Here is a 22,723-nt window from a genome sequence, read left to right as displayed (position 1 = left end):
AAAACGGAGTTCAAACGAATCACTAAATTTCCCTCAGCGTTGGGGGAAAACGTGGTTTCAACAGCTGAGCTAGCGCTGCACTGCGCGTATAACGCATGCGCTGTGAATAGACTCGCGGAGCTTGAAACAGTATGCATGCCCGGAGTATGAGGTCGTGAGCAGTAGTCTAATCTTGGTTGTGTACACAAACAAGTGAATAATCTACTCTTTACATAAAACAACTTGTTGATTGTAGTAAGCAGCCTCTGTCACGGAGAAAGCTCAATGGCTGGTTTATTGACACCTATATGTCTGTCTGCCTGTCTGCTAAAGACAATATGCAATACACCGATTCAATCATTGACCACATGCAATTTGAACTTAACACCTATCAGGTTATACGCCATAAACAAAATAAATTGATTTTTAAATTGTGCACCCGAGTCCTGTCTCAGCCACATTATGTAATTAGGCAGGTATGATACTTGTACACGTGATATGTTTTTAGGTCTGTATGTAGCAAACAAACTACATCCATTTTTCGCTAATGACCAGATCTGACGGAAACGGGTGTAATATCTTGTCAGTTTCAAGTCCTGCTTTGTACTTGGAAGAATGACAGGTTCCAGCCACGCAGTAGTTCACCATCTCTGCTGAGACAATTTTTGATTGGATCGAAAGCAAATTTAGAGAACATGTATTTTCAAAACCCAACATCTCTATACAGTCATTCTTATGGATAACAACTTCTTCTATGATTTTGTTTGACAACGATATATGAATCCACACTGAAACGATGAGTCAAGTACAATAAAAGAAATTGTTATCCAGAAAGAATCTTACTTTCTTGTGACTCGCCATACTTCTAAAATGCCCATCATCTTTCTGTACACACAATGAGCCCTCAGCGTATCAGCAAATGAACCAGTCAATTGGAAGCCGTCGTTACACTTGAGTGCACAGCCCCCGCTATGACTGGATTCGGTCTTCCGAGGGCAAGTAAGTCCAAGTACAAAATATATCACTTTTGAATCGCTATTGTACGCTTATAATTTGGCTTATTTGTTTTTTACAAGCAGCGATGTATGGTATGTGCCATTAATAAGTGATAATCGTGTTTTAATTATGTTTGAATTTTTTGGTTGCATGTGACCTTTAAGTACAGTGCAAATAGTACTGGGGGTAAATTTTCACCTTGTCGTTCACGATTTTTGCAAAGAAAGTACTAAGGGTGTTGGCCATTCAGTTCTACAGAGGATTTAACACCTTGGTACATCGATTTTATGACCTTTAATACATTACCATTGATATTTAGGTATTCTTCCAAAGAACTGGTCTGTTGATATTACAGTTATCATTTACTAAAATCTATGAAGGCGCAAAATAGTCTACGCTTATTTTTTTCAGTATATCTGAAAGTGCATGAAGTGTATATGTGATCAATATTTGGATGTGTCTTTGATAGTGGGTTAACCAACATGTATTCACCTCATTTCAGTGACCTTTCGCCATTGACGGCCTTGACCTTGGTCTATCATCCTCCCTGAAATTTGCATGTGTCCTCATTGACATATCTTATTTATGTCCGAACCCGATCGGATCCGACGCCTGGCCATGACAATGTTCCATCGCATCGGAGAGGACTGTTGCACATTATAAGTGACATATTCCTGTTTCACCAAGTGGTTGGCGAGTTTCAGTCAGAGACGATCATCCAAGGTACACTCCCACTAATTTTGATATAATCTGGGACGGGGGATTCTCTTTGAGACCCCCCTTTGTGCGACAGCAGTTCTGTGTGTTACTCTGAAATAATTCTTAGGTAAGCCTTTGTGCTTACGTTGAAGGTATGGAATACAAAGATCTCTTTAAAACTGACAATGACAACATTTTATTACCCCAAGGAGATTTCATTTCACATTTGAAAGTGTTCACATGGTTACATATTAAAATGACATATAGGTTAATAAAACACAAAACAACACAGTAGACAGACAAAGCTGACGGTCATTTAAAAAAATGAATACGTGAATGAATAAATATGTTTTGTACCCTTTGTTGTATTTAAAAGGGGTGTTTCGTATAGGCGGCCTGAAGGTAACAAAATGGTATTCAGAAACATGGCTGGGATGGGATACAATTCTCTCATTGGGGTTAAGAACACGGGAATTAAAAAGAAAAATAAATGCGAGATGTTACTTGGTAAGACGAGATTTGCTTTTGATATTTAGAGAGCCATACCAGCACTGAACTGAAAATGAAAATGCTTTCAACAAAACAACGATAAAACGACAGCATCACCTTTTCGCTTTTGTTAAAAGATCTAAGCCTGCGGATAAAATAAATCTTTGCTGGCATCTCTTTAAAATTGAATCAGTGTTTGTAGTTTTTTGTCGATAATGTCGATAGCGCCAAGATATTTGAACTTCGACTGTTTTAATCCTTGATATCAACGGACACAGTACCACTGTTTTTGCTTTCAAAACCCGCAATGAATTCATTTCTTTTGGTAATATTTAATTGCAGGTAGTTGTCGGCACACCAATGTACAAAATCCCTTAAGTCGTTTCTGTACTGAGTTTTTGTCGGTTTAATCGTACCAACCAAAGCCGCACCATCAGGGTTACATTACGCAATCATTGGTATAAAGATAGAAAAGGACGGGCGATCCCTGAGGTGGTTAAGTATTAGTGTATATTGTTGGATGAATGTGTCACGTGCACATACTGAGGTCGGTTAATTAAGAATTACTCAATGCACCCTGAAAGGTTCCGGTTACTATGCATGGATACAAGTTTCTGCAGTTATATATGTGGTAGAATCGGATTAAAAGCAGACTGAGGGAAAAGCAAAACAAAGAACTCTAGCATAAGATTTGGGTGTTTCTAAATGTTTGTAAATACTGTTTAAGATAACAACGTCAGCACCTTCCACGTCCCGTCGTGCTCTATATGCAAATTGAAAAGGATCAAGGTGTCAGAGATATTTAGCATGTTCCGTTAAAAACACTTCAGTGCTGTTGATGTGAGGGCAACTGGACGAACGTCGTTCAGTATAGATGGGATGCTTTTCACAGCCACAGGAATGACTTTTTATTTTCTTGAAGATAGTCGGGAACAGTTTGATGTACTACTAAGTAACCTGTACACTATCTCAAGGAAGATGTGTCCGGAGCTTTATATTTACATGTTCACTGCGGCTTCTGGTCTCCCTCAGCACAAGAATATACACAAGGTCATGATGACCACTAATACAACCTACTCGCTGTAACTGCTGCCAGTATTACCATAACGACCCACACGTGTCGTGCCATAACCTGCGTCCCTCCACATATAGGTGACTCCGGTCTGGGGGTGGTCACAGGGTACGTGTCCAGCCAGTCATTGACCAGGTCCTCCAGCACGTTCAGGGGCACAGTTCCGCTCTCGAGCACCACAGAGTGAAACTCACGAATGTCAAACTTGTCACCTAGGTTAAATAGTTTTATGGTTCAAACAATATGGTACTCGGCCAGATTATAAACGGATCACATTTCAGCCAAACAATAACCGAAAATCAAAATTATATTATACCTGAGTATTCAGGTACATATCAGGGAGATCAATTTAACTAAAGTGTCACCATACAAAATACTCCCATTGGCGGATCCAGAGGGGCTTCACTGGGTTCATTTGGGTAAAAAGGATGAAAAAGGCAATAGAGTAGTCTAAAGGAGAGCTGAAAACAGTATTCTTCTGTACTAGGAGCACCCCGCTACAATTTGTATACCAAACATATTTCTGGAAGCAGCACATCCACTAAGTAAGGCCCACTGAACCTTCAACGAGACGAGCGAACGCATACACCACCAAGCTACTCTAACGCCCCTTAACACGTTTGATATGACACAGTGTTTAAGGTAATTCTACAGTGGAAGTGAAATCAGAGTCTTACAGTAGATATGGCCATCTACGTCACAATGTCAAAGTGTCAACTGTTATTTCAAGGCACACGGCATTGATATGGTTCACTACATAGATGCTGTGTGAGGTCCACACACTGTACCACGCACATTCAGACAAGATGTCATCTGGAGACTCACCTAGTTTCTCCTCCGCCTTCCGTCGCAGCTCCCAAATCTTGATCTCACCGATCTTGTAGGCCAGGGCTTGGCCAGGCAACGTAATGTAGCGGTCAATTTCGATGATGATGTTATTCAGAGATTCCGCGGTGTAGTTGCGGAGGTACTGGATGGCCTCATCGCGAGACCAGCTGCAGAAACATTTCATAAATGAATGGAATACAATAAATACAATAACGATACAACGAATACCGTTGTAGTTAACGAATGGTAGTTATTCAGCGCAATAATGCTTAGTTACGAAGGACTTAACGTGATGCAAGTGTTGCTACCTACTTCATAGCATGCATGCCCGTGTCTACAACCAGTCGACATGCTCGGAGAATCTCGAAACTGTAGCGACCCATCCTGCAATGCAACAATTACTCATGTATTCTTTGAATATTTGACAGCATCAATACAAAATTGCAGCTCTTCATATTTAACTATCACATCAAATGTATTGTTGAAAGTGAACATTGTCCATTTTACCATGTTAACTGTTTTGCCATCTTACTGAATCGTAAGTTGTGCCGTACAGATACCTCGCTCTCCTGTGTACTCACAGTTCATAGTCATCTCGATACACGCCTAGTTCCTCACCCAGCGACTCGGCGTACAAGGCCCACCCCTAGACGACACCAAGCAGATTCAGGTATAGGGTTAGTCACACAAAACAAGTCTTTGCATACGTTATCGGAAGTTTTCTGTTTCCTAAACTAAGTCTGAATTCACGTTTCTTGAAATTAGAAGATAAATAATTTGTTTTTTTCCTGGATTCAATGGAATTCAACAGGCATATAAACAACATATACCTATGTTGAATTCCAATGAATAGAGGAATTTGAACAAGCCTAAATACGTTGGCTTAGCTCTAAATAGGCTTCGGCTTACACTCGTCAGCGACAGACGACTGCTGTTCACATGTTTCACATACAATCGTTCTCCATATTTCAATCACCAAGACGGGTCGTTAGACGTAGAAGACGTGTGGCAATACATATCTGATCTCAACTCTATGACCTGGAAGATGTTTTTTTTCTTTTTGTTCGACATAATACATCAGCTCCCGTTTTCAGTATTCGACGGACGGTAATCTCTATGCAATATGGGGAGACATAAAACACATTTCTCTGTCTGACACACGAGCCTGCATAACTATCCTCACGATGTCTGTAATTACGCTGTTTTCCTTCAACACTGTACCGTGACATGTCTGAAAAAGAAGCCTACGGAAGAAAGTGTTGCTGTGCAAATTGACGTCGGGCTTGGCTGTGACGAGGAAGAAGTACAGGGCCATGGTATGAGCGTCGACAGTTCAGTCCGGCCCGTTGAAAGACTTTCAATGGATGGGTCCTCATTCCAATCGTTGCTGCTTTTGTTGTTGTTGCCGTTCTGAAGCGATCTCGAAGGTGCGCCAGCTGCATCTGCCGATCTTGTTAGACCGTTGTGAGCGGAAGTCCTCCTAGTTGGGGACGGTCGACAACGCTCCCTGTCATCAGGTGACGACCGACAAGACGGCTAATGAAGGACTGGTTGACATTTTCTGAATACCGGTTTTCAACCGCGGCATCTTTAAGACTGGCTACTAAGTTTTCATTGTCAGGATTGCCTTGCTACATTTGAACGAATGATAAACAATTCGCTTTCACAAGTGTTTTTGTTACCGGAAGCATGAAGTGGATTTGAATTCCAACAACAATTCCTAATCATGTCTTGAACATTCATTTCAAATATTCTGTTCATCACTAGTATTTCTCACTTATGCTTAACAAATATCTGAAAGGTTCATTGCGGGTCAATTACTGGTCTTTTCCACGTCCTTACCCCAACCAAGGATATATTTCCAGAACTAATGCCTACAGAAAATGATTCACCAGAACTAACTCCCACAGAAGATGTATCACCAGAACTAATCGCCAGAGAAGATGTTTCACTAGAACTACAGCCAGCAGATATTTCACCAGAATTACCGCCAACAGCAGATGATTCATCAGAAGTGACCCTATAGAAGATATATCACCAGAATCAACTCTCACTGTGTATGTGCCACCGTATAGAAGACATTACCAGGACTCACCTCTATGTAGGATAAGTACTCACCTCTATGTAGGATAAGTACTCACCTCTATGTAGGATAAGTACTCACCTCTATGTAGGATAAGTACTCGGGGAAGGCGAAAGGAGGTCGGAAGAGATTGTTGTACTCCATCTTCCTCCGGAAGTTGGGTGTGTTGGCAGTCATAGAGTAGCTAAGCTGTAATAACATTCACAGTCATGTGAAGTCTGTTCATCCTATTGTTCTTAAACGGACTCAGTTACTAAACTTAGTATAGTTGATTATTGTTGTATGAAGAAAAGTTAGACTACAGCAACAAAAGAAATCCAGACTATGTCCTGGCACACTTATCACCTGGAGATGATGTCCGGGGATAGCTTCATGGAGAGTCAGTACCATAGTAGTGAAGTTCACACTGAAATGGGGAAACATTCACGGTAACCTTGGTTAAACAATGCAATGAAACATCTATATCTGGTTTACTGTAAGTTACAAACAACGATAATGCCTCTTTCCTGTATGTTCTGGTAAGATGGTGTATCAGGTTTACGTGTAAGATATACTTCAGTGTCACATAATGCTTACTATACTTTATGTAGGAGATAAACATCATGTGTTGGCCAATTTCCGGCTGTTATTGAGTATTTCAAGCACGGGAATGTATCATTTGAAACATCCGGCTGACGCCGTCTGTTCCAAATGCATTCCCGTGTTTCAAATACTCAGTAGCACCCGAAAATTCGGGTCGATATTGTAAACACAAAAGTAAACCAAAGGAGTTTTACTGTCTGCACTCGTTTACATCGAGTAGGGGTACAGCAGTGAAGTGTCATTAGCTGGCCGCTTCAGCTGGTTCCCATGGTAACATCTGGAGGTGCTCATTTGTGACGTCATTCTAACTTTACGTCACAATATGATTTGAATGACGTCATCACTGTTGATGACACAACAAAACAATTGTTTACGTGTCAATACGCGGTGAATAGTCTTGCAGGTTCCGGGATTCTAATACCATTTGATCATGTTTTTCAACCAATCAGATTACAGAACACAGTAACTTTTGGTTTACAATCTACCTTGAATCAAGAGGACATTACTTGGATGAACTTTATGCTTGGCACTGTCTCCTTCTTCACGTGGGCCACTATGTCTGAGAGATCCGACTCTTTGCTTTTCGACATATTTACTGACAGAATATCCAGGTGAGTTACAAAAGCGGATCTATCAATATCTGAACCACAGAATTTTGAAACAAATTCAAATTCGCGTGTGTAGTCTTTTCCTGCATCATCATTAAGGAGTAGAGTCTCCAGATTGTGGTACAGGATATAGCCAAGTTGATTAAATCTTATCTGATGCACCTGGTGACCAAGTCTAGAGCCATGAAATTCACCTCTACTGTCTGTAATACTCCTCTAATGTCTGAGGTACAGGCCGAGGTGCTCCATCATCTATTCTTTTGAGTGGTTTTTTCATCCTTGATAGAACTGGCTAATGCACATCGAGCTGCCTGGTGTTGATCTTAAGGTTTTGCAAGACGAGAGAGAAGTTGCATCATTTCTGAGGCTTCCAAAGACGGCCCAGGTTGCTCTCTGTTGTCCACACATAGCTGACATGTTTGAGAGAGATTTGCTGACATTATAGCTGTTTCCACTAAACAGGAAGTGAAATGTTCTCATGTAAACAGATACTAGTTCGACTTTTCACACCTGAATCTTTGTAATAATCAGATGTAATAATGTCATAATGTCTGGGTGCTTCAAGCAAGCATGATGCACTTAATAATGGACCATTATTATGTTTAACAGAATAAGATGAAATATTTAGCAGAGAAGATCGGGTGATCCTGGCATGGTCAGGTTGGAAAAATTGATGAACAGCTCGGGGTCCTTGCACCCTCCAAATGCAGCCCAGATAGCGAGCGCTGTCTAGTCGAACCACCAAGACCTTTCCGTAGAATATGTAGTCTCCCAACACTGCAACCTTCTGCATTACCCAGAGTGTTAGAAGGGTCGTGCTCCCGGTGAAAAACACAGGCAATCTCTCGATCTGCGCCAAGAGCACCGAGAACAGTGGGGAGTCTGACGACAGTGAACGTGACATGCAACCGAGACATTTCAAACCGATGTCCGCATATTTAGTGTGCTTTTCCTGAATCTTACCAATCACGTTGCTGTCAAAGGGGCAGAAATTTCAATGGTACATATGAATTCAATGGCTTTATCGAAAAGGACAGGTTTTGTTGGACTTCTTCTGAGGCTGTATATGAGCCTATTCCGAAGAAGTTTGAAATCATCGTTTCTCAGAAATCTTCTCCACAAATGACCGACTCTGTGCAGACTTGGTGAAGGACTTCACCCTGTTTACTCTCATCGCTCTATCCATCTAGCAGTATATTGCCATCAGCTATATCTACCTCAAATTCCAGATTCTGTCCAACACATTGGCACGCTCAAAATAGCTGTGGAATTCCTTGCTTTCTAAGTGTGTTGACATGCATCACTAGAGGATCATCCGAAAAAGTACACAATACAATTCTATCTTGAAGAGCCTCCATATTAATCACATCCAGACCTCCCAAACTGATTGGCATATACACCATTAAGAGAGGAACGAAGGTGATGGGTTCTGTTAACAGACATGATCCTTTTACTCAGGCGATCAAGATTCTGGATGTTCTGTTTGGTTCAGTCAGCTACTCCCTCCAAAAGCAAAGAACTGCCTCAGCAAAAGTATTGGTGCTTTTAACCTTGTTTTAAGCAGTTTGCTGCTTTCTTCTCATTATTATATTTGTTATTGCGTGTATATCTATAATTGCCTGAAACATGTGGTTTTAGCTTCAATGTTTGCAACCTCGTAGAATCCAACAAATTCACAATGACCCTTGCTGTTCTTATTAATCAGTCTGATGCAGATTACAGTTTGCTCTTTATTAGACACATCAGCACATTTGTCTGTCATTAATGTTGAGGAAGGTATTTTCTTGAACAGGTTGTATCACCTCTCGTCATAATATAGAGATGGAAATTTTGTTTAGAAAATAGCATCTGTGTTTGACGTGGTTGGTTACCAACATGTGGAATGGTTGTTTCCCTTGCATCAACATGTTTTCACTTTCTTCAAATAGCTATGAAGAAACCTTTAAAAGATCTCATTGAGTTTCAAGGAATTCTCGGCATGGAAGGGTGATAAATGACTTGCTAAAATCATTTATGAAAGATTTTTCATAACTAAAGAAAAAAATGTTATTAGTTTCTTATTTGGCATCAATCTTGTTTCATGAAATCACATTTGCTCCTGAAAAAAGTCTGTCAGGTCAGTTCGAAAGACTATACACTTACGTCTTATTTGGCCTAAAGACATTGGCCCAGAATATTCCTGGCCTTGAGCCGTCTGCAGCTCCGGTCGAATACGTTCCTACAGGGCCATCGTAGGACATTGGTCGTACCCTGAAGACAACAGGTATACACATGTATACATGTATATGTATTCGTGAGAAATGAAGAAGTTGAGTGCAACACCCAGTATACTCACACGATAGGTAAATCTGGCATGTTAACGAACATCGTTGGAAGCGTCTTCTGTATGATATCATGGATCTGATGGCGATACTCCTTCAAGATGTCATTCTGAATACAAAAAAGCAATAGCTCCCCGAAAATATTTTGCATGTGTACTTGCGTCAACGGATGTGTGAGAGATTTAAAGGCGCTAGTATTTAGGTTTTTAAGCGTCAGTTTGAAGCAACACAGAATCATGAAAACCCAGTGTTGACAAACCAATCGCCGTGATGGTACCAATATGGTATTGTTGACAATACTCTGTCAGGCACAACCACCACCAAAACCACCACCACCACCACAACCACCACCATCACACCATCATCACCCCCACCCTCAGCACTGCCACCACCACCACAACCACCATCATCACCCTCACCACCACCACCACCACAACACCACCATCACACCGTCATCACCCCCACCCTCAGCACTTCCACCACCACCACAACCACCATCATCGCCACCCTCACCACCACCTCAACCACCCTCACTACCACCATCACCACCACAACCACCACAATTACCACCACCATCGCCACCCTCACACACACACCTGTGACCCCTAATCAGTTACTACATATAAACAAGTAGGATGTGGTAATAAGTACGTCCAACATTGGTTTCAGCAAACTACAACTAACAACTTTCATGTAAGCCTACACTCATACACATTGGGTTGTGCAATGTTCAGAAGCAGGTCACAGCATTTGGTTGTCGCGAGACGTTATTCATTTTGCGACCTACTGCAGATTTAAAGGTGAAACTTGGGTCTGTCCTGAGCATGTTGAAGTATTCGCTAACACTGCCGTTAAAATTCTGTTTCGTCATAATCTGAAAACGCAAAAAATGACAGTGTTTTGTTGGGCGATAATTTTCTATATAACAGATAAGAACATTGAAGCAAATGCATGTGCCTTATCGAATTAACGCCTCGTAAACAGCAAAGTGCATCCTGATGTCCAGCAATAGCAACGTATGATCATTTACTATTAATTTTAAAGAGTGCTGGCTTTTATGTATGGCATTTTTTTGTGGTGAATAGTAATTCACCTTCTGCATGTTGCCGACGATCCTGTCCACCTCGCGGAGGCCGATGTCGTGGACCTCTTGTGCCGTCATGTTGACGGAGAGATACCACCTGATGCAAGCCTCATAGAACTCCAGTCCTCCATCCAGAGAGCTGATGCCGATATTGGGGCGGGTGTGGTGCAAATACTCCTGTAAAACAGGCCAAGGTGCTCGTTAAATCATGTGCTTTTGGAGGCTCTTTACATCTCAGAGTTTCTGACAGATTGTCTATGTATAGCATGATATAAGTTGAGAAAAAGATGAGAAGATGATTCTATTAGTTACCTGTTGGATGAAATGTGACAAGTTCATGTATGCTTGTACGGCGAGTTCGACCGCTGCACTCCCGCGTTGCCTCAGTCCATGTCTAGCAGACACAAACACCACACATTACACTGGCCATAGACAGAAACAGCTATTGATAAACCTTCATACCAGATCAAATATACCAAGGGCAGTCTGAGTACCAATATGGTTAATTACCTACATACTGGACCATACTATCACTATGAAAGCAATTAATGCATGTATTCAGGCTGGTGTTATGGTCCTCCACATCTGGTATGTTACGATGGTTGAGATGTAGAAGGTACTCACCTATCACCTTCGGGTACATTGGATTTTGCTAGAGTATTGTTAAAGGGCAGGTAGAAAACAGATTGTGTCGGATCACTGACATTCAGCTTGTCAAACTGTCCTTTAAGACGATTCTGCGAAAACAAATACATGTTGGGCTGCAGAAAAAAATAGATGTTTCTCGGGCACATTGTTTTTCAAAAGTGACGAGGGCGGTAGGTTTTTGATAGAAAAAAAGTGACTTAATAGGTTTTGAAATGATTGATTGCTACCAAAATACACGATTAGAAACTTGGCATAACTTTAGGACCATGTGTTCCTGGCTGTAGCATGAAACTGTAGGTAATGTACCGTATTGCATTTCATCGTATTCTATGATCAAGTATGGAACGTTGAACATACCATAGAGACAAGGTGGTTCGTGCGATTGAGCTGGATGGCCTTTCTCATCAGGGTCATATACTGAGACATCTGTAGCAGTCAAACAAAAACATTAGAGAACGTTTCCCTGCTCGGTATGTTATGATACGAATGCCCAACTTCTACAGATCTGTCACTGTAGCTCACCTTCTCCGGCATCTTCTGTAGGCGAACGATGTAGTTCTCAAAGTCTCCCCTCGTTGAGAACGGTAGGTTCTCTGCCATGTAGGATGCTTCATGTTGTGGCCCATCGAGGAAATTGACTGGGGTAAGGTACTGGTACCTGTGTACAATGTGATGATCAAGCTGTTTAATTGCTTCCCCTATTGGACTTTGTGTGTGCAATATTACTAAGTTAATGCACGACTTTCCAAGATCCCGCTACGCAAAAAGAAGACGTAGCCTTGACAGCTACACAACAGCTAAGACATGAGAACCTGTCTCAGACCTTGATCATGAGTAAGGTGTGGACATTGATTTATCTGATTTATTTATTTCAGGTACTGACATTCTCCATGGGTAGCCTGCAATGTAGGTAGAAAGCTGATCGTCGAGGATGCGATAGTTGATCATGTCGGACTTCTTTAGATCAGCCACTGTAATGTTCTTCAGTCTGGCGGACAGTTCATCGGCCCTTCTCTGTGGAACACTTGCATTGTTAACATAATGTTAACGTATTGTTAATGCATTGTTGTACTATAGACAACGGGGATACTGCAACTCACCAATGTCGTCCTAATTCGGATACCCACTTCCTCCATCGAAATTAGATATATTTAATGTCAACGCCTCATCCACACAGATGCACACACACAAACGCATATGTGTGCATATATAATTAAAAACTTCACACCTGATTGATTGACGGTCGCCAGAGCAAAGGAGCACGATGAAGTTCCCTAGATATCTGGTGAGCATAAATGTACGTGTCGTACGTGGTCACGTGACAAGTGGCAAGTGAAAACACACTTTTGATCCCAAACTCGTGGGCATTGATAACTATCAGTTAACAGATTTCAATTCACTCTTTACAAATGCATGGGTGTGAAGATTTTAATCTGACTGAGTATATGTATAATGTTGTTGATGTTAAAAGGACAGAATTTAGTACACACCACAGGGATAATGGAAAGGTGAAATAGTAATACAAAACTACAACAGTTGATGGATCTGATGACGTTGCTATTGATTGGTTGAAGGAACAAACAGTGTGGTACGTATACTTACCAGCTCCAAATTAGAGATTGAAGACAAAGGGTTAACATTTACACACCTAATGGGGTAGATCAGGCCAAGCTTATACGCGAGAGGTGCCTATACCGGACTACGTTTGTATCTCGACGTCGACACACGAATGCATCAAACCAAAAGTCCAGGACGAAATACTAGGAAATATCAGGAAAATATACCAGTTTGCTAAGCGGATGTTTTGCAGATGTTAGTATTTTCAAGCACCCGCAAAGCATTTGCATTTCTGGAACCTCCTGTAGTTTGTAGGTAGATATCTCTCTATCGAATGCATTGCTTTTCTTTGGTCCTCCAAGTCTAAGGTGGAAGAGGTTCCATGTGCATGTACCTGGGGTCTGTCTCCTGCTGGTACACAATATGGTCCTAGTGGTGTATTCTTTTTCCCAAGGTTCATCTTTCTGCACAGTGGCTGTTATTTCACTCTAGACCCAGATATTTTATGGTGCAAACAATGCGGCAAATATTTGCCATAGTGATCTAAGTGCTTGTAACATGCAGCGGTCTACACTGGCCACGATGTTATCCCACTGTGTTGTTGGTGGTTGTATGACAAACAGACAAATGACAATGAAGGGAGACTAGATCTAAAGCTCCTTGCACTTGGGTAGCTGTACTTAGACAGATAAAGACCACGTCATGCATACAGAGAGACTTTTATTCCAGTGCCTCTTCTGGCTTCATTTTCCGGACGTCTTTAGAGGGTATTTGTTCTGACAGCCTATGCAGTTGGCCACATTTACCCCAAAATGATCCAGAATTTCGAAGCTGGAAACTACCTTGTTGCAGAAGCGTGTTCGATCTCCGTGTTTTCTGGATTGAAGGTTATATATTCTTACAGAGTTTGTATTTGTCAAGATTGTTCCTGTGTTCCACGGCGGAGGCTAGATCTCCCTGCTCGTGGAACCCGTGTTTTGCACATAGGTAGGAACCAGTTCCATTCTATCAAGTGTTCCAGAGAAATCTTACGTAATATACTACGTAACCTTGTAGAAAACGTTGGCGTTCAAAGTTGAATTTTGTCTTGTGGTCATCCACTACTGATGTGTTCTTCTGTGTTCCCTAATTCAACAATGTGAGAAAATGGAAACATAATTTACTGGAAACCTTTGTAACGTACACATCATTTGGCCGCCAAATTTGTATTTGTGTCACACGTCATATATGAAGTATATTCTGGAAGCTACAAATAATGTTTTTATCCCAGGTTTGAGTTTACACAACCATAGTCATACGCAATCGCTGGATTTGAAAAGGTCGCTCCTCACATTCAATTGAATACTTTATCACACCTTCCACAGCTTTCTGAGAATAGAAACTCCAAAACCACACATGGCAGCTTCGATCTGACGAAACTGCATGTATTCTTGAAAGAAGGATATTATCTTAAGTTTTTCCCCCATAAACTACCACGAGTTCGTAGCATTCTGGTTGATTTTTTATCGTTCATCATAGAAATGTTTTTCTCATATCCTCCATTATACGGCCGGTTTTGCAGTCAGCAGCATTATTATGGCTCCCATCGGGTGAGGGCGACTTTCCTCGTGAGAGGTTGAAAGCGTGTATTCAGTCTATTCTGTTTATGAAAACAGTGGTCGCTTGAGTTCACTGCTGAACATCAGAGATATTGTCATGATAACTGTGACCATATGCCACTAAATTCGTGTCAATATTTTCTTGCCTTATCATGACGTCCAAACAACTGTGTAGCATAGATAATGTTTGAACAGACACGGTGGGCACAGAATAGAAAATAAGATTACACTTCTCAAAGCACCTACTATGGGGATCTTGCTCATAACGGTTCTGCCTCTTGAGCAAGAAGAAAAGCGACACAAGATTTTATTGGAAACACGTACCTTTGCTGAAATTCTTCAGAGATGTTCGAGAAATAGACCCAAACATAAGTTCACATATACTTTAGCAGGTTTAAAATAAGAGATTAACTGTGCAAATATGTTTACAAAACTGCACATACGTCCTTAATTTTAAGTCTTCACTGAAGGCGACAGTAGAAATGTTATAGGAGTCTGAATGTTTACCATTGATAGATAGACTGTTGTCTTAACATTGCCATTTTGTCATTGCATAGGTCATTTACAGATCATGACTGAAGGTTACAGGGGAAATGACATACTGATAATGATATGATTTGCAAAGGCTTGTTTACTATGTTAACAATTTCAGCATGATTGTTTAAAAAGTAAGAGAAATTCGCCTATTTTCTATTGTCTATCCCCAGCTAAACTAAAACCGCAATCGCTTGATACTGAAAGGTTTGCGTCGTCAACTAACAATCTTTTCTTATTCCTTCGTGGATGTTCTGGGCAGTTATGTGAAGATGTACGTGCTTACACGAAGAAGAACATGAATGAAGGCTACCGCCGTTAGTCGGTTTCCAGCTAAAATACGTGTCAAATAAACTGATACCATAGCAAATGGTACCTTGGCATCCAGCCAAACAATGTCGTAACGTAAACCAATCTCCTACCAGTGTACCACCAGTGAGTCTTTCTAACGGTTACTCCTTTCATCGACAGTCCACATTCACCTACAGTCCGTGGCAAAAATAACTAATGTCGTGCATAGGATTTGCTTGTAATGGAGAATAAGGGAACTTAGTCCTCTGTGACGAATGAGGCATGAATCAACCAGAATGCTAATCAATACGTAAAGTGAACATGAAGAGTGCAGGAAGAGTATTAAAAAAACAACCCGGGGACAATTGCATTAAACTAAATTTGATCTAGCTACAGTAATAGATTAAAACACAACTGATACCATTCTTATGGGAAAAGGCAACTTACAACTTTACTTATGAGGAAATATCCTCATTCAAGAATACATGCGGTTCCCCCGAATGTCATCATAAATGCGTGGCCTATCTTCCTGACATCAAACATGGTCTACCCTCTTGACATCAAACACGTCCTACCTTCATGATATGGAACATGGCCTACCTTCATGACATCAAACATGGCCTACCCTCTTGACATCAAACATGTCCTACTTTCATGATATGGAACAGAGCCTACCTTCCTGACATCAAACATGTCCTACCCTCTTGACATCAAACATGTCTTACCTTCATGATATGGAACATGTTCTACCTTCCTGACATCAAACATGGCCTACCCACTTGACATCAAACATGTCCTACCTTCATGATATGGAACATGTCCTACCTCCATGATATGGAACATGTCCTACCCTCTTTACATCAAACATGTCCTACCCTCTTGACATCAAACATGTCTTACCTTCATGATATGGAACATGTTCTACCTTCCTGACATCAAACATGGCCTACCCACTTGACTTCAAACATGTCCTACCTTCATGATATGGAACATGTCCTACCTTCATGATATGGAACATGTCCTACCCTCTTTACATCAAACATGTCCTACCCTCTTGACATCAAACATGTCTTACCTTCATGATATGGAACATGTTCTACCTTCCTGACATCAAACATGGCCTACCCACTTGACATCAAACATGTCCTACCTTCATGATATGGAACATGTCCTACCTTCATGATATGGAACATGTCCTACCTTGTTGACGTTGAACATGTCCTACCTTCCTGACATCGAACATGTCCAAGGTGAACGCCTCCAGTTGGTCGTCGTACTTGTGGACATCTCGGTAGGTTGCCACTATTGGCCGGTCAGACATCCTCCACGTGAAGAAATCAGAGTGGAGTTTGGCCAGGTCGCTGGACGCATCACCTTGGAAATTGCAGCCAGATATTTAGTTTAGTGGCGACAATGCTACGCATACTCAACGTTTACATTAGCAAAACGAACGATCTTTTACATACTAATAACAATTTTGGATCACATTTTTATTGTAACACATGTATGTCGAATTACTACATGCAACTTGAATTTGAGTATTAATGCTGCAACAGTCATTGCTGAAACAACCCAGCACACTATACACGATCTGGGTTAATTCCTGATAAGAATTCCCTCCATGTAACGGTTCAAGTTGTGCCGGGAAGTTAAACATCAGAGACAACTGCTCTGCCTGTCTGTACAGATACGTGCGGCATGATGCCATAGTCAAACTCACCTGCACAACGACAGATTAGCACCAAAGCCATGATATACACTGTCAGGTTCATCCTGAAACGAAGACTGTTCTGTTATACATATCATTTCATTGTGCCCTAACATTCTAGATTATTTACGATCCGAAAAGATAGAGGATGCTTAAGGACTTGCATACACACGTGTTTGATGTTGTACATAAAACCGGTGTAATGAAGGTAGACTATAGATAGTTTAAGGATATATGCCCTCAATCAAGTCTTCAAATATTTACTCTCTTGTAAACCAAGCCAAACCAAACAACCCGGGGCGCCCTCTGCACAAATATTGAAACAGAAACTGTCAGAAACGTCTGTGTCAGATCCATGTAGTCCAGGATTCAAAATGTTTTTCTCCTACACGGATGTGATCTAAAATGTACACATATTTATGTCGGTAACAACCGCTGCTACGTGACATTACAAGTAGTCACCTTATTATTAACGATAGCAACACGTAACCTTCTAGGCGCGTGCAGCCTGGTCATTTGTATCTAATGATTAAAACTGACCATCATGTCCTGTTAGTCGGTAGAAAGCACCTTGATATGCCCTCCTGCCTTCAAGGAAACGAGATTGTGTTCAATCTCAACTGCACAAGTCTAATATCACCATTATGTCCAAACTGGGCGCAACTATTATCAGATTTACACGTAAATCAGTAGCTAGTGTAACTAGTATGCATTAACTAAATTACCCCCTGTATAAATGCATATACTTTTGTAAGGCAGACAGGGCTAGAGACAAAGCCGTGGAAGTCGTCTCACCCGATGGCGAGATATCACCGGTCACACTCAGATGTATACCTGCCAGTGTCCGCTAAGTAATGGTGCCATTTGCAGTACTATATATGGTCTCCTGGCGCATCTCTGTTGGCTTGTTACGACCAACAATATGAAAAACACACCGTGTCCCGTCGATTTGTGCTTGATATCCTTAGTTATCTACTGTAAATCATGAAATTTTTGCGAGCATTTGTAGCGTGTGTTGTTTTTTTTGAAAACAAGAAAAGTACTATACTGGGTTCAGTTCGTTTTTTACCGTGAAGGTCCCGGGGTAGAATAGGTCTCCAGCAACCCATGCTTGCCATAAAAGTCGACTTTGCTTGAAGCGCTAACGGGATCGGGTGGCCAGGCTCGCTGATCTAATTGACACACGTCATCGGTTCCCAATTGCGCAGATCGATGCTCATGTTGTTGATCACTCGACGGACTGGTCCAAACTCGGTTAATTACAGACCGCCGCCATATAACTGGAATATTGCTGAGTGAGGCGTAAAATTAACTCACTCACTCACTCAGTTCTTGATCAGCGGCAACCTTTAATATGTGATTGGTTTTACATTAGATAGAACTTTCAGTTGCAGTCTTTTTTGACAATTACACAAGTCATGAACACAGAACTACAACGGTAATGACTTGGGCTTCTTATATTGGCAAGCAATTTTGCCACTTATTAGCATATGTCGGAAGCCAGTACAGTATACAGTATAAGAGACTCACTGAGACTTACATGTTTACCCTTTTATATCCGAGGGCTACCGGATTGACAAGTATGTTAATTTCATGTAATGCGTCTGACACAGTTTGCAGTGTGTCAAAGCGCCGAGGGATATGCATGGACAGTATGAAACCGGCGTTTCATGTTTTAGTGTCTGATTGAAAAAAAGAACATGCACGCGTAACACTACAATACACTTTAACTTCTCAGACATCTATATTTTATTTTAAGAAAGTAGTGTTCGCTCACAGAGCTGAGAATGAACGTTGCAGTTAGTTCAAGTTTGGCAAGCTACTTATTGATACCTTGCGTCCAACCTGTTTACCATATCGCAGCAGCATATAACAGGTGCAGCATGAGGTTGGTGGCACCGGGTAGCTGTTGTGGGAACCTCTCACATCCAATCTCTCTCACACACTGCACTGTCTGGGGTAAAGACTTACCTTCCCTCCTTCGTTCTCCTTTCTTCCATTCAGAAATAGATCACTGCACACAAGCTACCCGGACTGGTCACGGCCAGCTGAAACACAAAGCCGTACCCTGAATGACTCTACAGCGACAAATGGGAGCTTGTCTCCTGAAATCGTCCCTGTATCATATTGGGACTGTCCATGTGTTCTGAAGCGTATCACGTAATGTGCCTGTTCAAGTAGGACACTTAACTATCTTGGTAGGCATATTATTATGAAACCTACCTAGTACCGGTATGCAGTTGTCCTAGTCTCAGTATGTAGTTGTCCTAGTCTCGGTATGTAGTTGTCCTAGTCTCGGTATGCAGTTGTCCTAGTCTCAGTATGTAGCTGTCATAGTCTCAGTATGTAGTTGTCCTAGTCTCGGTATGTAGTTGTCCTAGTCTCAGTATGTAGTTGTCCTAGTCTCGGTATCCAGTTGTCCTAGTCTCGGTATGTAGCTGTCCTAGTCTCGGTATGTAGTTGTCCTAGTCTCAGTATGTAGTTGTCCTAGTCTCGGTATGCAGTTGTCCTAGTCTCGGTATGCAGTTGTCCTAGTCTCGGTATGCAGTTGTCCTAGTCTCAGTATGCAGCGTATGCAGCTGTCCTAGTCTCGATTTGTAGTTGTCCTAGTCTCAGTATGCAGTTGTCCTAGTCTCAGTATGTAGTTGTCCTAGTCTCGGTATGTAGTTGTCCTAGTCTCAGCATGCAGTTGTCCTAGTCTCAGTATGTAGTTGTCCTAGTCTCAGTATGTAGTTGTCCTAGTCTCAGTATGCAGTTGTCCTAGTCTCGGTATGTAGTTGTCCTAGTCTCGGTATGTAGCTGTCCTAGTCTCAGATGTAGCTTTCCTGGTCTCGGTATGTAGTTGTCCTAGTCTCGGTATGCAGTTGTCCTAGTCTCAGTATGTTGTCCTAGTCTCAGTATGTAGTTGTCCTAGTCTCGGTATGCAGTTGTCCTAGTCTCGGTATGTAGCTTTCCTAGTCTCAGTATGTAGTTGTCTTAGTCTCGGTATGTTGTCCTAGTCTCAGTATGTAGTTGTCCTAGTCTCGGTATGCAGTTGTCCTAGTCTCGGTATGTAGCTTTCCTAGTCTCAGTATGTAGTTGTCTTAGTCTCGGTATGTAGTTGTCCTAATCTCAGTATGGTGTCCTAGTCTCAGTATGTAGCGTATGCAGCTGTCCTAGTCTCGGTATGTAGTTGTCCTAGTCTCAGTATGCAGTTGTCCTAGTCTCAGTATGCAGTTGTCCTAGTCTCAGTATGTAGTTGTCCTAGTCTCGGTATGTAGTTGTCCTAGTCTCAGTATGTAGTTGTCCTAGTCTCGGTATCCAGTTGTCCTAGTCTCGGTATGTAGCTGTCCTAGTCTCGGTATGTAGCTTTCCTAGTCTCAGTATGTAGTTGTCCTAGTCTCGGTATGCAGTTGTCCTAGTCTCAGTATGCAGCGTATGCAGCTGTCCTAGTCTCGGTTTGTAGTTGTCCTAGTCTCAGTATGCAGTTGTCCTAGTCTCGGTATGTAGTTGTCCTAGTCTCAGTATGCAGTTGTCCTAGTCTCAGTATGTAGTTGTCCTAGTCTCGGTATGTAGTTGTCCTAGTCTCAGTATGCAGTTGTCCTAGTCTCAGTATGTAGTTGTCCTAGTCTCGGTATGTAGTTGTCCTAGTCTCGGTATGTAGCTGTCCTAGTCTCAGATGTAGCTTTCCAGGTCTCGGTATGTAGTTGTCCTAGTCTCGGTATGCAGTTGTCCTAGTCTGAGTATGTAGTTGTCCTAGTCTCAGTATGTAGTTGTCCTAGTCTCGGCATGTTGTTGTCCTAGTCTCGGTATGTAGCTGTCCTAGTTTCAGTAATCAACTGGAATTGAACGGTACAACAGAAGAGACTCACTGAATATGTGATACCTGTACCTCTAGCACAGTGTAAGAGACCCACTGAGCCTGTAAAACATTCTCGTTCAGTACAGTACAAGACTCACTGAGCCTGTAAAACTTGTACCTTTTGTACAGTGGAAGAGATCTACTTCGTCTGTGAAATGTGTACCTTCCGTTCAGTGGAAGTGGAACACACACACACACACACACACACACACACACACAGACACACACACACACACATGTATATATATGTGTTCTATATATATATATATACATATAACATTGGTATGTGTGTGTGGATGTGTGTGTGTGTGTGTGTGTGTGTGTGTGTGTGTGTTTCTACGAAAGGTAGAAACTGCGAAAGCTTCTACAAGTGTACACACTACAACTTCTACATAATGTCGCACCATCTATAACTGGGAGTAATAGGACCTCCAGGTGGAACACATTGGTGGCTGTGTTCGAGATCGCCGGTAACAGCTGCACTCTTAGCTGGGGAAAGTGAACGTTCGCAATGTTTATCACATTATAGCAAGAAATTGACGATGATCTTGACATAACCTGCTCCTAACTGTCTTTCGGAATATCTGCGTTTACATTTTCGAGGCTGCATGAGGTTTTCGAGGTTAAAACTTCCCGATACAGTGAGCGACGCTCTAGTCGTTTGGCTGAAAGGTCGCCGTGACCTGATCCGTGACCTAACTCTAACACCTCAGATATTGTGTGCGCGTGTGCATGTGCAGCTGTGTCTGTGCGCGCGGGCGCACATGTGTGTGTGTGTGTGTGTGTGTGTGTGTGTGTGTGTGTGTGACAAACGTCTGGATGCCATATAAAGCTGTGTGAGTACAATAGAAGCTGACCAAACCGTAAACCGGAGCATGTAAGCACAGATGAAAACATAACCAAACATAACAACAACACCTCAAGAACACACCCTACCAAATCGTTACATTGTATGTCTGATCGGGTTGTTCCAGAATATGCAGAAACGTAACGTGAGAGACGGAGCATGTTTCTACATGTGAGCGAGAGATAACAAACATAAACCTTGACGTAAACTCAGTTGCACATACTACATCATTATCATTACTAACTTGTCATCCACGTTTACATGTCGCCATTCTCTCCGTGTCCTGTTTGTGATGGAGTTGAGTGGATTACTGAAGATCATTTATTACTCGGATCCTCGTGCGTCGCCCTGTTTATAAATGTTTTACAGTCATTAGTTGTTGCAGCGCTCATATTACCTCACAAAGGCAATACTAACCTGTACAATAATACCCTGCAGTATTCTGTTATATTCCACAGTCCCCTTTGAGGTCAATGCATTGGTACCATCTATCTATCTATATCTATCTACATAAGCTTTTTTGCTTGTTTAGAGTTTTCAGAACTAAAATACTTTAAAACTATTACTCGAAGAAGGGTCACTATTTGGCATGGGTTTGGACTTTGATAATTATTGATTCCACGATTGCCTTGTGTAGCTAGGTCTGACTTGCTTAATGTACTTTAAGGATATTATGTTATGGCAGAAAAGCAATTATTGAAATATCCTTTGAGGTACAAAAGAAACCACATCTATCTGATGATTAACTGATAATACACTGATTAGTCAATCAGTATTATCAGTCCGAGAGGACTGATGTTATTTACGTATAAGGACTGAATAAAACCAAATTGGATAATGTTGGTATGTCCATTTTGGCACCCTCGAGATGTAGTTTCCTTCATGAAAATGATATTAAACGTAGAATTTCAGATCAATCGCTTCAACTGATGAATAAACCCATTTTATCTTCTTTATC

General features: G+C 41.6%; 1 protein-coding gene across 2 annotated transcripts; it reads right to left on the bottom strand.

The window, feature by feature from the left end:
- Positions 1–1,846: 1,846 nt before the first annotated feature.
- On the bottom strand, positions 1,847–22,059 carry LOC137281502 (uncharacterized). Of its 2 annotated transcripts, XM_067812761.1 has the most exons (19): positions 22,010–22,059; positions 19,049–19,125; positions 17,090–17,142; positions 16,595–16,743; positions 12,273–12,403; positions 11,912–12,047; positions 11,747–11,815; positions 11,366–11,478; positions 11,054–11,135; positions 10,751–10,918; positions 10,445–10,531; positions 9,672–9,766; positions 9,479–9,586; positions 6,492–6,552; positions 6,228–6,335; positions 4,645–4,709; positions 4,376–4,447; positions 4,061–4,230; positions 1,847–3,447 (listed from the first exon to the last, which is right to left on the bottom strand). In XM_067812761.1, the coding sequence occupies exons 2-19, from the start codon at positions 19,075–19,077 to the stop codon at positions 3,227–3,229; spliced, it is 1,917 nt and encodes a 638-aa protein (XP_067668862.1). In that variant the 5' UTR covers positions 19,078–19,125; positions 22,010–22,059; the 3' UTR covers positions 1,847–3,226. The 2 variants fall into 2 exon arrangements, with proteins under 2 accessions (XP_067668862.1, XP_067668861.1); XM_067812760.1 differs by lacking the exon at positions 22,010–22,059 and having other exon boundaries at positions 3,069–3,451; positions 4,065–4,230; positions 19,049–19,133.
- Between the last annotated feature and the right edge of the window lie 664 nt (positions 22,060–22,723).

This window comes from Haliotis asinina, chromosome 4 (assembly GCF_037392515.1).
Source record: "Haliotis asinina isolate JCU_RB_2024 chromosome 4, JCU_Hal_asi_v2, whole genome shotgun sequence".
Taxonomy (NCBI): Eukaryota; Metazoa; Mollusca; class Gastropoda; order Lepetellida; family Haliotidae; genus Haliotis; species Haliotis asinina.
The sequence above is the reverse complement of the archived record's forward strand: the minus strand, read 5'-3'. Positions and strand labels throughout refer to the sequence as shown.